The sequence below is a fragment of the Arachis ipaensis genome, chromosome B1 (assembly GCF_059453495.1).
Source record: "Arachis ipaensis isolate K30076 ecotype BB chromosome B1, ASM5945349v1, whole genome shotgun sequence".
Lineage (NCBI taxonomy): Eukaryota > Viridiplantae > Streptophyta > Magnoliopsida > Fabales > Fabaceae > Arachis > Arachis ipaensis.
The window spans coordinates 90,846,567-90,862,452 of NC_142436.1; the positions used below are offsets into that span (position 1 = coordinate 90,846,567).

Consider the following 15,886-nt stretch of genomic DNA (forward strand, 5'->3'; position numbering starts at 1 on the left):
ATATTTATTTATACTATATAATTAGTATTTGTCAAATATAATACTTAGAAGTGCAATGGCTAAGTGGCAAGTAGAGATTGTTTTTGCTCCAAGGTTCTTGGTTCGAGACCTTGTGGAGACATTTTAAAAAATTTTTCAAGTAGACTAGTTCAATTAGACCGGTTTGCACCGGTTCTTACTGGTTCACACCGGTTTTATTCCTTAAACGGTCTAAGGAGTAAATCGAATCGAACTAGGGTTCGGTTCTAGTCCGGTTCACTAGTTTTCCGGTCAAACCAGCCGATCCAGTTCGGTTTTTACAACTATGGATTCAAATACGAACATAATTTCAGAGACCAATAAGTATTATCTCTTTGTTGACAATTAAGTTGTTTTAATAATAATTAAGATCTATTAATAGTTTATAATAAAAGAAGCATTCTTTTGCAACAATGAACCTATAGTAGTAGTTAGAGGTGTTCATAGATTAGATCATATCCATATAAATTCACAGTATTTATCCGTATCTGATCTGTAAGATGATCGGATTGGATCGAATCGGATCCACACTCTAACCAGATAGAAGTAAATATGTTTACAAAAGTAAACAAAAAAAATTATTGACTTTTTTTATAAAAATAAATTTTTTTAATATTTTATATTTTATGGATATATTTGATATATCTTATCCAAACATAAAAAGTGCGAATATCGAATTTGATCTAATGAGTTTAGTGCAGATTGGATTGAAATTTCAGCCATATCCCATCTGTAAACACCCCTAGCAATAATAACTAAAAAATTATAATGATTATATTTTTAACTAAGAGGAAGTGCCAAAAAAAAGTACTAAATATAAGAACATTTAATCAAATATTAAAAGAAAATTTTACTTTAAAACAGTTGGACTTTTTTTGCTCTTATATATATATATATATATATATATATATATATATATATATTTTTAACTAAGAGGTTTATTAAGAAAATTTTAATAATAATAATATGATAATTGTTTTATATATCACACAAATATAAATGTTTTTTTTCTATGATCTTAAGAAAGGTTTTGTAAGTCCTAACCTTGTTATCGATTTTTGTAGTGTTAGCCCTCATATTATCAATTTGATTCATATATAATTCGGATGATAAATTATTTAATTTGGTGACGTGCTTCCTTTTTTACTGTGATATACTTGTTTATTATTATTATTATTATTATTATTATTATTATTATTATTATTATTATTATTATTATTATTATTATTATGTACATTAAAAAATAACAGGCCAAATTATTGCCATAACATAATAGAAGTATGGAAGTTTATCATTCTTCTCTAATGGAGGGCAAAATTCTTTTCAATAGTTTATTTAACATTTAGTAGAATAAAAATAAATTTTATTAGAATAAATTTTAGTACGAGTTTAATATTTTTATTCATTATAAAATATTTATAGAATTACTCGTAGATAAATTTTGGAAAAAAGAAAAAAAATGATTTTTAATTTTATTTTTAAATAAACTTTATTTTTAATTTTAAAATAAATTTTAATTTTATTTTTTAATAATATTAATTTGTTACCGTATATAATTATTCAATTATTTTTTAATCATATATAAATAAATTACTCTTAATAAGACTTTTTTGTGTTATTCAATTATTTTTTTTAAAAAATAATTAAACTTTTCACAATAAAAATAAAAAAAATTATGAACAAAAGAAATTAACTATCTGATAATTTTTTGTATTTTTATCCATATTTTAATTATAAACATAAATATAATTTAATTATATTATTTATAAAATGTGACTATAGATGTAGATAAAATTTAGTTATATTACTTATATATAGTTTCATTGTATTGTATTGCTTATAAAGTTAGATTATAATTATGACAATAGAATTGTTCTTGTATTTTTAAATGTGTGACTAATTGGTGGTGTTAAAACATTACTCTTAATTATAAATAAAGTTTATAATTTAAAAATCAAAGACTCAATTAAAAAGATACAAAAAATAATGTTAAAATATTCTAACTCTTTAAAATAAAAATATTCAAAATTCAATTAAAAATTATTTAAAATTTAAACTCAATAAAAATTTATATTCAATGTGTTTTGTATTAAATATATTTAATAACTTATTATATCATATTGGTTGAAATTAATTTTTATAATGTTAATTTTTTAATAACATTTTATTAAAAAAAATCATCTTTTTAGAATTTTTTAAAAACTAATTAATATTATATATTTTTTGTTACATTACATCTTGTTATAAAAAATTTATTTATTTCTAATGCTTATATTAAAAATAAAAACAAAATTTAAATTAGTAAATTTTAATCTATAATATAATAATAATAATAATAATAATAATATAGTAATTGTTTTATATATTATACGAATAAAAATTAATTATTTTTTTATTTATAAAAATTTTAAGAGCTTGTTTTATATATATATATATATATATATATTATTTTTTATTATTTTTGGAAAGAAAATCTTTTGAGAAATTTAATAATATGTGATGAAGAACACCAAATAAATTATACAGAAACCAATTAAAACACAACATGGAAATATCTTTAAAAAAAGACGTTTTAAGCGTCTTTATCTGAGTAACCTCCATTTATTTATTGTATAAAATAAAATAATCACATAAACTTTTGATAGAAAATACTAACTATATTATCTTTTTAATGATATTTTAATTATATATGAATACATACATTTGTGTGTATAAAGATATAACTTTATAATGGTTAGGGTTAGTTTTATAATTTTAAAATAGATATATTTGCCTTTTTAAAAATATATGAGAATAAATTATTGGAAAGTATTTAAGTATATTAATATACCAGTATTTCAATAAATTTTAATTATATATATTATATATATTTTTATAATTAAAATTAATGATTAAAAATTACTAAATATTAGTATATCAATACATTTAAAAATTTTCTTAAATTATTTATTATCTTAATTTTTCGTACAAATTTTCTTTTTCCTCAACCGTTTATTTCCTATTCATATTTTTTCCAAAACACAAACAAATAACTCAAAAAATAAAATAAATATTTATTTAAAAAAATAATTATATTACGTATACATTAAAATTAGTTATTAAAATTGGTCACTAGTATAAAATATATATTAAAACATAAATACACATTGAAAATAAATTAAACTATACAATATATTAGTGAATAATTTTAATAACTAATTTTAGTATACGAATAATATTTTTTTTTTAAAATTACTTCGTTTATCCTAAAAACATAGATAGATTAAACACTACTCTTAAAGTTGGTCAAAAACAAAGAGAAAGAAAAGGTTATACTTTTAAGCACAAGATTCATGAGATAAAGGTCAATTAAAAATCATAAGATTGATCCTGCTTTTCACAGCAATGCTATCGATGCCTCTGATTTTTCTTATTAACAAATGCTAATTAGACTTTTGACCATAGACACTAATACTGCCTCCACAGTACATATGAATCATATGAAGCATCTAGGTAATTTCTTCTTCATGGCTTTAATTTGGCGTCAGGACATTTTATTAATTTGCGTATAACACATGTACACGCCAAGCTAGCTAGCTAGACAGATGGACATAATGTGGTTTAATTTCGCCTTAATTAATTTCTTAAATGTATGTCAATGTCTGTCATAATTTCAAGCTTTAGATCAGTTGTTGCATGAACAGCCAGCCATATATCAGAAGTAGTATCTTATTAATTATAATTATGTATATTTTGATTAGATTAGCCTAAACACTTGCAAGGTTAATTAATTGATGGGGTTATGTATGTGCTGTCACTCTCTCAGCTTGCTTTTTTATGATATGGTTATGCCTCATTGGTCATTGCACAGCTGTTCCAATTGAAGTAGTTAATAATTACTTTCACCGTCTCAATTATTTTGGTACATGGAAATGTTGCATTGCAAACTAATGTTAGGACCAAGTCATATCATATTGGATCATCAAAAATATATATGTTCTACCATGCATGCTATCCGTCTCTCTTTCAAATTCTAAATATAATTTTTAAAGAATAAATATTCAAATTGATTCCCAAAAATTACGTATCGAATATTTCAGTCCAATAAATTTTTATTCTTTTAAAATTTTCAAAATTTATTTATGTCAAATAAATTGATTTCTCTGTTATTTTGAAAATAGATTAAGTTGTTTTAGAATATTCTTTAAAAATTTATTAAAAATTTATTTTTCAACATACAAATTGAAAATTTGATTAAAAATGACTAAGTGACTAATATGTCCAATGAGATTAATTCTCAAAAATTTTTAAGCAATAAAAATTTATTACAACAAAAATGTATGTCCAATCTAAAACTTTTTACAGACCAATTTTTGTGTTTCACTCATTTTTAAAATACAATAAACTTATTCCACCTTAAAAATTAATTCAAAATACGAGAACTATTTAGTATTTATAAAGTTATTATTGTCATTGTTAGGAAGATGTGCTGTAAAAATTCTAACCCTCTTTTTATATCCAAAATTAGACATTTAGGTCTAAAGTTAGACATTTAAGAATAATTCAACTAATAGATACAAAATATAGTTTGATATTAAATTAGGGTTAACTAAACTTAATTTAACACAAAATTTAACCAAGTCAATAAAATAATTTAAAATTTACTAAAATTAAGATTTAATTATTCTATTAATTCTAATAATTTTGTCAAAATTTTAGTTAACTCCTTAATTAATTATAATTTAAAAATTAGATAAAATATATTTTTTGTCTTTGAAGTTTGTCAAAAATATCCTTAAGTTTTATATTTTGTTTTAATTTTATCCCAAAAATTTTCGATTTACATCAAATATATCATCGACAGCTAAATTTTAAAAAAAATTAAGACCAATCCAACAATAATGCATGACAATTATATTTGATTTGCTTGTATTGAAGGTTGTTCTTATGTAATTGTTGTTGAATCGGTTCTAATTATTTTGAAAAATAGCCATCGAAAATATATTTGATGCAAATAAAAAATTTTTGGAACAAAATTAAAATAAAATAAAATTTAAAGGATATTTTTAAAATTTTGGTCAAACTTCAAGAATAAAAAATATACTTTACCCTTTAGAAATTTTAATTAAGTTCTCACAAACTACTTCTTGTTGAAAAATATAAAATATTTTTGGAATATTTATTTTTGTATTTGATGTATGATAAATTATGAAATATCCTTGTAAAACCAAATATTTTAAAATTATTATATTTTTTAAAGAAATAATAACTAATAAAATTTTAATTACAATTTTTATCAAATATAAAACTTTAATAATAAACTTTTAATCAGTAAGATCTAATAAAAATTTGCCGAAATTACAAAAGACTAGTAAAATAGTTAAACCCAAAATTATCCTTTTTTTTTTTTGGTAAAAAACCCAAAATTATCTAATAACACATGTTTGAGCCATCAAATTCATCTATGATTTCTCACATGATAATAATTAAGTGTCATCACCATGGGCAATGTTCGAAGTATATGGGGCCAATTGACTTTTTTTTCTTTTCTTCTTCAAATGAGCTTTACGTGCAAATTGTGAGCAGCCTTATTCTGATTTTTGACACACTACTGGCTTGTCCTTGTAGTAGTAAATAACGAGTACTATACAAGGCATTGTCCTTCTTTGTCTTCTTTTTTTCTCATTTATTTCAATTAGCCATCCTTGGAAGAACTAATTAATTAAATATATCAACCTATATATATATATATATATGAGCAAAAATTAGAACAGATAACTAATTAAGCAAAAATAGAACAGATAATTAAGTAAATATAAATTAAGTTAAGCTTCTATATAAATTGTACCTAATTAACTTCCTCTCTTAAAATAATTCCTTGTGCTAATGAGTAGTTGAGTACTGATAATGACTACACAATATATATATATATTTGCTATTAAATATGAACTTTTTGGGGTTATGACTACTGACTAGTATGCTGTACTTGTAGCATAGTGGTGACAGCATCTTAAAGATGATTATTGATTCAAAAAAGAAGAGTAAATTTGGACAGATCTTTTGAACCATATATATGTATACAATTCCGAAAGAGACTCTCCAGTCTTGAAGGTAAAATGTTTCACTTCAAAGTTTAGGTCAGATTTACATCACACTAAAACATGCATGTTTCTAAATCGTTCTTTATTATTTTCTAAATCTTCTTCTTCTTTTAAAATAATTTTATAATAATAAGAATTGAATTTAATAAGTCTATATCAAATTTAAGACTATTTCGCACCAATATTTATATTAAAGTTTAATTATTGTGTTGATCTTTATAATTTAACAAAATTTATAAATAAGTTCTTATAATATTTTAATTAAATTTTTATATTATTTTTAATTTTATAATTAAATTTTTATTATTATAAAAAATATTAGAGTTAATAGAATATTTTTTTTACAAATTAAAAAATATCCACAATTAAAAATCTAATTAATAATTAGATTTTTGACCATATTTTTTGAGAAGAATATTTTATTAACTTAAACGTTTTTGATATAAAAAAATTTAATTATAAAATTAAAAATATTATAAAGACTCAATTAAAAAAAATATATATAAATTTAATTATAAATTTGATAAAATTACAGAACTAATAAAATAATTAAACTTTATATTAACTCTCTTTACTTGTCAACGTAATAATATATGATAAAATACCGTTTTAATTTTTAATGTTTTACCTAAGTTTAATATTATTTCTAACGTCTGAAGCATTTTATTTTTGTTTTAAAGGTTTATTTTATTTTATTATAGTTTTTTAGTCAAAATTAATTAAAAAAATATTTATTTAAACAGACAAAGAGTTAACTAGTTAACTAACTCAAGTTGGTTTCAAAAATATTATATGTTATCTCTATTATATATTATATTCTTCTAAATAGCAATAATAATATAATTAGAATGAAATATTTAAAAAAAAAAAACTTTTTATATTAACCAAAATACAAAAACAAAATAAAATAAAACTTTTGAAATAATAATATAATATTTTAAATGTTATAAACAAAATTAAATTTAATCCAAGCGTTTAGTAATAAAACAATTATTTATTATCCAAATATATAATAATATAGGTCTCTCTATGGTTCCAATAATTGAGATTTTTGGGCAGCTAATTGTAGCATTTTGGAAGGATTCATGAGAAATGCATGGTGGTGGGCGAAGACATTCAACAATGGGATGAAATGCCAGCAAAATTAAAGCATACATCATCACTCGTAAATATACGATAGGGGCCACTACTACTATATAAATCTTCATATTCAGAAAATGCCAGCCTCAATTATATCTCTCTATCAAAGCCCACCAATTATACATGACGTCTATATATTCAGAAACCCGACTGCACGAGCGTCTGTCACTGCTGCTGTATGTTATCCCATTATAATTTATAATAATTAATAATTTGAAATTTCGTCATTTTCACATACGTCAAGAATTTAATATCTGATATCAATATCAGCGTATTTTTTCTCCCATAATATACCCTACGTACGCATATATCATTGCTCTCATCTACTGTCTCACCAGGCATATTTTAAATGAAAAGCTTCACCTTTGTAATTACGGTTGTAATATTGCGATTATGGTCGCTTTTTTCAAAATTAAATCGCCTATTAACTTTTTCTTTTCAAAAAATACTATTTATGTACCAGAAATTATTACTAAATTAATTATAAAATTAATCAATATATATAATTTAATTTATATTTTATATTTTAAAATATATTTTATATTGATAACTGATTTTATTGATTAATTTTAGTGTATATATTTAACATATTTTTACTACAAGAAAAAAAAATCTATCGTCGCGCTTTTTTTTGTTACATTTTAAAAGTGTGGCCAAAAGTGGCCAATGGCCACACTTTTACGAGTGTGACGAAAGGGGTCAATGACCACACTTTTACGAGGATGTCAATTGATTAGAAATTTGGTTACATTGGGAGAAACATGTATACTTTTAAAGCGTAAACATGATTTCGTTATAGTTACGCTTTAAAAACGCACCTGTTTACTATACCTCTTTTGGCAAACTTCAAAAGCATGGCCACAAGGTTCCTAAAAAAAATCCTTTGAAACACAATGCTCTATAACTCTTCGCACTTTTTCCTTCAAAGAACCCTAATTGAAACACAAGGCCTAGCTGTAACCCTAAAGGTGCTTCATTGTGTCCCTCTCATGCTTCACCCTTCAGAACCCTCATCACCGCTAGCTCGCCAACATTCTTGTCGGCGCCAGTCTGCTACTCGCCTCCTCAAGTCCACCTTGCCACTGATCTGCAACACTGCTCTGCTATCTGCCCCTCGCCGCATTCTGCTTCGTCGTCGCGAGTCCCAACCGCAGCGCTCTTCTCCCTCTCTCTTGCAACCTATCGCGCCGGCGCTCCCTCCAACCCTCTTTTACAACCCTTCCGTCGGCGCTCACGCTCTCCTCAAAAGGCCTCCCTCAGCTCTCACTTTCTCTCGCAAATCTGTCATCAACACTCTCTCTCCCAAAACCTAATTCTTCGCCCAAAACCCCAATCGTAGTGAAAGAAACTCTTCGTGCAAAAAAAAAAAATATGTGATGAATCACGGGTTAGCAAAACCCCATGCATTTGTTCCTGTCCGTGGTAAGCTAACCGTGTTTCTCTTTGTTCTTTTCTCCTTCAATTTAATTCTTCTTCTGGTTGATAATCACTGATAATCCATTACTATATTCTCTAGTTGTTTCTCCTTCTTGTCCATCAAACTAAAAGCACAAATTTCTCTCTTGAAAACATAGAAGGTTACTCTCTCTCTTTCTATATATAAAGAATTTTTTCTCTCTATTTTTCATACAAACAGTTTTTTACTAATGAAATTTCTTAGGATCCTCTATTCGTTGTATGTCCGATTGCGAATCAAAATAATTTAACTAACAAAGTATGCAATAAGTTCTTCTTTGTCTCAATGTTTTGGCAATAATATATAGAACTAGATATTTAGCATTGGATAAGGGATATAGAGCTAGGGTTAATTTTTTTATTGACTTTACATTATTATTGAGGAACCTCAACATGGGATAGTAGTAGTTAATTAATTTGATAGTAGTTGTTATTTTCTATTACTAATATATATATATATATATATATATATATATATATATATATAAAGCTAATTAAAAAAGCAATGTTGGCTGTGAAAGATTTGGAGAATATATTATTAAGATTTCATTCCTATGAAAATATGTTGAGGTATCTGATTTGTTTGATGAAAATATGTTAAGGTAATAATTATTAGTATTTTAAGATTTGTGTTATTTGTTGATGAAAATTGTAAGGAAAAGTTAGGAAAGTTAGCAAAATTGTAAGGAAATATGAGTGAAATCTCTAAACCTTTTAAGAAGCTACAACTTGAAAAGCCATTTAATAAGTTTGACATAGCATTAAATGCTACAACTTGGACTTCAACTCAAAAATAGCACATATAATGATAATTCTAATACTTTCTAAGTCCACTTTCTTTACTTTTACTATTATCCTTTATCCATTTTGTTCACTTGATTTTTTTATTCTAATTCTAATTCTGATTTTATGTTTATTCAAGTTGGGTTCTTGATGGCAAATGAAGTAAGTGTTTGAATGATATTATTTTTGTTCAAGTTGGTTTTTTTGGTAGGAACATTTTTCTTTCTTGTTCAGAAAAATAAGATCCTAAACAAATACTTGTATGATAAGGGAAACATATTGATTATTGTTCGTTAGAAAAACTATCTCATTATGTAGCTGGTACATTTTAAAGTATAAACTTGTTGATGTTATGCACTAAGTTATTGCCTAGGAGTGAGTTTATTTCAGGCTTTTGATAGTTCTTTATCCACTGTTGCTGCTGTTGCCGCCTCTTGTATTTTGTCTTTGCTGTGGTGCTGCTTTGCTACCACTGTGGTACTAATCTGCTGCTGGTTTGCGTAGTACATATTCTGCTGCTGCGGTAGTACTGCTTTGTTGCTAGTGAGCCATTTTCTACAAATTTTAGAAGTTGATATAAGTAGTATAAAGGTGGTGAGGGAGGTTGCTAGAAAATTTTTGAAGTTACTTATTAGTTATTAGTATATACTTAAGTCTAAGTTTATTTTATTTCAGGATTTAGGTCATTTTAATTTAAATGGTAATAATTTGTGCTGTTGTTTGTGTATTATATTTATGGTTGTAAATGACCTAAAATTGATATGTTAAAATTAATTAGTCTAGGTTATTTTTTATTTTTTGATGTCATTATTCAGATTCTTCTTATTTGTTGGTGTTGTGATACTAACTTTGATTTTGTGGAACGGGTTTGATACTATTTTGAGTCTTTGATAATTGGTTACTAAGCTTTTGTAGAGGTTGAAGGTTATTAATTCAAGTTTTTTGATACGGTTATGACCAAGTTCATTTCTTTCCTTTTTTTTTTGCTTTGCTTTATATGAACTTTGGTTGTTGCTTCGATACAAAGGTTGTCTTGTCATGTAATATACTCTCTTGCTGTTAATCTTCATTCCTTGAGTCATGGAAATTGATGAATTATTGTTGCTATAGAGGCCATGTAATTGTAGTGCTAGTGAGGGAGAACCATCAAGCAGTGCTGCATAGGCAAGCATTTCCTTTTATAAGAGAATAGGAAACACAATTGTGGCATCATTTAAAAGGTGTAGACTTAGATACAATAAAAATCACTTATAAAGCGTAGCCTTATGTTGATATCTATGAATACACTTTTCGTATCAAAGGGAGCGCTTTTAAAAAGTAACTTATTTATTATGTTTTGAGTTAGCTTCAAAAGTGATGCCTAATTTATGTAGGCGAAATGCTCGTCATTTAGTGAATTTTCCCCCTTTTCCCCCAAAGCATAGAACACCAAGTGAATTTTTTTCGCACAAACACTTGGTGAATTTTTTTCACCTTTCCCCCGCGCTATCATCGTTTTGCACAAAGCTAAGAGAGATTTCATAGCTCTGATACACCATCACATGGCTCTTCTCCTTGCACCACATCCTCACACGGATTTGCTACGCCACGCCACCACCGCGGCTCTGTTACACCGCACCGCCGCCGCAGCTCTGCTACTTCGCAATGATGTCGTAGCTCTCTTACGATGCACCACCACCTCGCCGTGCTCTTCTGCTTTGCTCCGCGTCTCCTTTGCTAATCGTGCCACCTTTGCTCCGTCTATCCCTGCTCGATTCGCTCTCTCATCCACAATAGGTAGGATTTTAATTTTTTTCCTGATTTAGGCAATTAGGGTTCCTAATTCCCACTCCCTAATCATTAGCCTGTGTTAAATTTAATTAGGGTTCCTATATGACAATTTCGTTTTTAATTAGGATTTTTCTATGTCTGGTTCAATTTCTATCATGCTGTTTGTGTTAGAAGCTTTTTCGTGTCACATTTGAGCATTGCTTGTTATTAATAGTGTTGAATTCTAGTTTTGTTCTTTATTCAATTTGTGATGAATTGGGGGTTTTAGCTTTCTCTTGTCATAGCTACTGGATATGCTACTAGGGGGTTTTAACTTCAGAACGATCCACCTAAATCGCATTATCCTGCAAGATCAACAGCGAGCAATAGACTTTCTTTTTCTCTCGGTGTCATTTAATCAGAAAAGAGGAGAAACTATTAGTAAGTATAGCTTCTGCTAAATGCATCTATTCGTTCATTCATCTTTATCTTTTTCATTCCTACTACTGAATGCATAGTGACTGAAACAAAGAAGAAAAATGAATGTTGCTCTGTGTGCCTCCGTGCTTTAAATGTAATTCCTGCACCTAAGTCAAATTGCAACCTATTTTCATTAGATTTTTGTTAATATGCTTTGTTGTAAGATCATAAAGCTAAGGGTGTTCAAAACTTATTCTAATGGAGACGAGAATATTATCAGCTTTTATTCAGAATAATTCCAGTTCCTGCTTTTGATTGGATTGGCAAAATTAATATAAAATCAAAAGAGACAGAAGCTGAGGCTGATTTATCTTACAAATCAACTCATTCTTTTCTTGGATTTGGTGGAAATCAGAAAGTGGTCAAAGGGAAGATCCTTAATTCATCAATTTTGAATATTCTGTATGAAGTTGATGGTCATTGGGATATGTATTATATTATCTTTAAAATTTTTCACTTATCAATTCTTAAACAATTATTTTACTATATGTTTAGATTTATGCTAATTTCATAACCATTTTGATGCGGACAGGGTAGAAATTGCAAGGATTTAAAGTTCTGGAGCTAAATAAATTATTGAGAGATTCTAAAAATTTTACTATCCAATACTGTACCAAAAATAGATTATTGCTTAAGATTGTCTCATAGTTGGCTTCATCATGCTCTTTTATATTTTGTTTTATCATACTATTTTTCCTAATGGTTCTATGTACATATTGATAGGGAAAAGGTTGCAAGATCACTTCCATTGCACCTCACTTCAATGAAGCCTTGTTCAAATACTTGTAATCTGCCATTCTTCTCTTGTATTCCTTGTGTGATTTAGCCTCTCAAAATTCTAAATTCGATCAGGTTAATATTAATTATAGTGAATATCTTAATCATTTGAAGATTGTAATAACACTAGTTTGTAATTTTATATTCCCAATATGATTACAGATTTTTATAAATGATGTAAAATTATTTGATCAGATGTTTGACTTTATTTTCTATATACTTATCATTTTTGGTGATTGCAAACAGGTTTTACTATATTCTGTTCATTTAATTTGATAAGGATATATTAGAATTTTTTTTAATTTGATAAGGATATAGCCGCGTTTAAAAAGTATAGCCATATTTTCGTTATTGACATGTTTTAAAAATGTAACTATATCTCTTGTTATTAGTATGTTTTAAGAGTTTAGTCATATCTCTTACTATTGACATGTTTTAAAAATGTGGCCATATCTAATATATACGGCCACGCTTTTAAGCATAACAATCTATAAAAATGTGACAAAAAATAAAGCGTAATAATAGATCATCCAAAATATGACAATAGAATAACTGACACAGTTGTAGATATGACTCTTTAAAAAACGTGTTAATAACTAAAAAAGCAAAACTAAAAATTATCATTATGCTTTTTTTAACTTTTTGTTACACTTTAAAAACGTAACAAAATCAATATTTTCTTGTTTTTTTTTCTATTTACGCGAATTCAATGTAACATAATCATCAAATTTGACTTCAGTAATGAAATCCATAACGATTATAACTGCAATTGAATTTTTGAATATTAATATAATAAAAAGATAGTCAAAATTTATCTTATTTAATATTTATTAATTATTATAATAATTAATAAATATTAATAATAAATAAAATAAATTCTAACTGTTTTTAGTTAATATTTTTTTATTATTAAATATTTTTGATATTTTATATAAAATTTATATATAGTTGTTGGATAAAGGAAAAATAAAGAAAAGTCGTAAGCATTTGTTAGCTGCAGTGTATGGGTTTTTGTCTTTTTGATCATATTCGACTCTTTGACCAGATGACAGCCAAGGGAACCACACGATACGATAACGACAAAATTTTTTTCCTTAAGAGAGAGAGAGAGGACAAAAACAAATAGGCATTATTATTAGTATTAACTGCACGTAATAATTAATTGTTCGTTGGACAAGATGGAAAAGATTAATTAGGGCCACACAAATAAGGAGCGAATCCTCACAAAAAAAATGTGATGGTGTGCAATGTTTAATTTAATTATTTATTATTTTTTTAATTTATTTTTAGTTTAACTTATAAAATTAAAAATAAAAGATCATGCTAAATTTTGTCAAATGTTAAAAATTTGGAGAATATTCATCTTTCAAAACCAAATTAGCCTCACTCATTATCATTAATTAATTAATTAATTAATTGCTAATCATTCATCTTCAAGAATATAGTGTCGTTATTCTTCAAACTCTTTTATGAACACAGATACATCAAGAAGAAGAAAATAATAATCACATCAACTACAAATTTTCCTGTACTATCAACATCTTTCTAGTTTTGCTACCTTGCTTTTCGCTCCAAACCAAAGAAATATTGAAATGCAAGTTGAAAAAAAATCAAATAAAATAGGAAAAAGGAAAAAAAAAAAGGAATTGAATTTACAGTTGAAGATCATATATGGTGGAAGACATCAAAATTAGCGGCGGTTAGATCTTCTGAAAGTGAGGTTAACGGATAGGTAGTGAAATGTATGGAAGAAGAAGCAGTATTAGTGTGAGTGTGTTCTTGATCTTCTTCCCACGAAGAACAAGTGGTCTTGTATAAATCCTCACATTTTATAGCACTAAACTGAAAAAACGGTTCCACAAGCTTGTTAGTAATATTTTCAGCGGTAGCGTCCCATGGTGATGATGATGAGAACCCTGTTACTGATGTGTACATGTTTGATGAGCTGTTATTGCTTGAACTCTCCTTATTGCTGTTCATGAATTGATCTGTGACTGACACGTGTCCCCCTTGATCTGAATTGGTTAGACTCGGCATTGAAGAGAATCCTCCTCCACAGTAGTTAGTTACGGCAGTTACCGGCGCTAGGTGATGGTAATTATTGGGCTGATGAGGAAAATCAGCATAGAATGAAGATAGAGGGTCCAAAAATGTTGGCTTATTATTGTTACTCGTCATGAAAATGTCTCTAGAAGCTTCCGTTATGGCATTGCTGTTATCATCGCCGGCGTAGTAACCAGAATCGTTCAGCGATGAGGCCAAGGCCGTTGAGAATGGAATTTGTATCTTGGAATTCTCTGACGGCGTGATGATTTTCTTGCTGCAGCTCTCTTCTTCTTTTTGATCATCAGTTGATAGAGGCTTGTGTGTGGCTGGGTCAATTCCTTGCTTCACTAGCTTCTTCTTCAGACATGAATTCCAGAAGTTCTTTATCTCATTGTCTGTTCTTCCTGGTAACTGCGCTGCTATCTGAGCCCACCTGTATCGTCATACTTTTCAGCACTCGAAAAAGAATAATTGTTGATGATCCTTGCATTTTATAATTACCTGTTTCCAAGGATTTCATGGAGACTGATTATAAGATCCTCCTCCTGCTGAGAGAACATCCCTCTCTTTAAATCCGGCCTCAGATAGTTTATCCATCTTAATCTGCAACTCTTTCCGCATCTTTGCAGCCCTGCAAGTTATTAGGATTTCGTTACTTAAAAGTTTGCTCAGTTATCTTGCTTGCAGACACCAATACATATTGAAAGAAATGAAAGATTAGGTGAATGTTTATTACCAGCTAGTTTTGGAACGGAGCTCCAGCATCCGACACCGAACCTTGTTATGTGATTGAAGAGCTTCTCATCTTCTTCAGGGGACCACAAACCTTTCCTCAGTTTCTGCTTTACACAGCAAGAATGGCGACCCATTTGTGAAAGAACGAACCAACACTACTATATGCTTGTACGGTGTGATGAAAATGCCTATGTTCCTTCTCACTTTGGTTTCCCAAACTCTCAAGTCGTCACTTCCTCTATATAGCCTGAAATATTTACCTGAAATATTTACCAAATTAGTTATTATTAATTATTTTTTAATTATTTATGGTTCATTTAAGAGGTGGAAATGTTATGCTTTTCGGGGGCCCCCGGGGGGGGGGGGGGGAGGACTAATTAATAGGGGGTAACTATAGAACTAATTGTGTTCATTTAGAGAAGATGAATAAATCATAATAGAAAATCATACTTAGAATTGAAGTTAACAGAGAGAGAGAGAGAGAGAGAGAGAGAGAGAGAGAGAGAGAGAGAGAGAGAGAGAGAGAGAGAGAGAGAGAGAGAGAGAGAGAGAGAGAGAGAGAGAGAGAGAGAGCAATCAAGTGGGTTTTACGCAAATTCGGTGCTGCTTTTGCATTGAAATTG

The 15,886-nt window shown here is 27.6% G+C and overlaps 1 protein-coding gene across 1 annotated transcript; it reads right to left on the reverse strand.

The window, feature by feature from the left end:
* Window positions 1-13,882: 13,882 nt before the first annotated feature.
* Window positions 13,883-15,668, reverse strand: LOC107618656 (uncharacterized). Its single transcript, XM_016320781.3, has 3 exons — window positions 15,265-15,668; window positions 15,030-15,159; window positions 13,883-14,961 (listed from the first exon to the last, which is right to left on the reverse strand). The coding sequence occupies exons 1-3, from the start codon at window positions 15,395-15,397 to the stop codon at window positions 14,148-14,150; spliced, it is 1,077 nt and encodes a 358-aa protein (XP_016176267.1). The 5' UTR covers window positions 15,398-15,668; the 3' UTR covers window positions 13,883-14,147.
* Window positions 15,669-15,886: the final 218 nt, after the last annotated feature.

Coding starts and splice junctions, on each gene's coding strand:
- LOC107618656 (XM_016320781.3), bottom strand. CDS start 15,397: ATGGGTCGCCATTCTTGCTGTGTAAAGCAGAAACTGAGGAAAGGTTTG. Junction 15,160..15,264: donor CTCCGTTCCAAAACTAGCTG/GTAATAAACATT, acceptor AATAACTTGCAG/GGCTGCAAAGATGCGGAAAG. Junction 14,962..15,029: donor CATGAAATCCTTGGAAACAG/GTAATTATAAAA, acceptor ATGACGATACAG/GTGGGCTCAGATAGCAGCGC.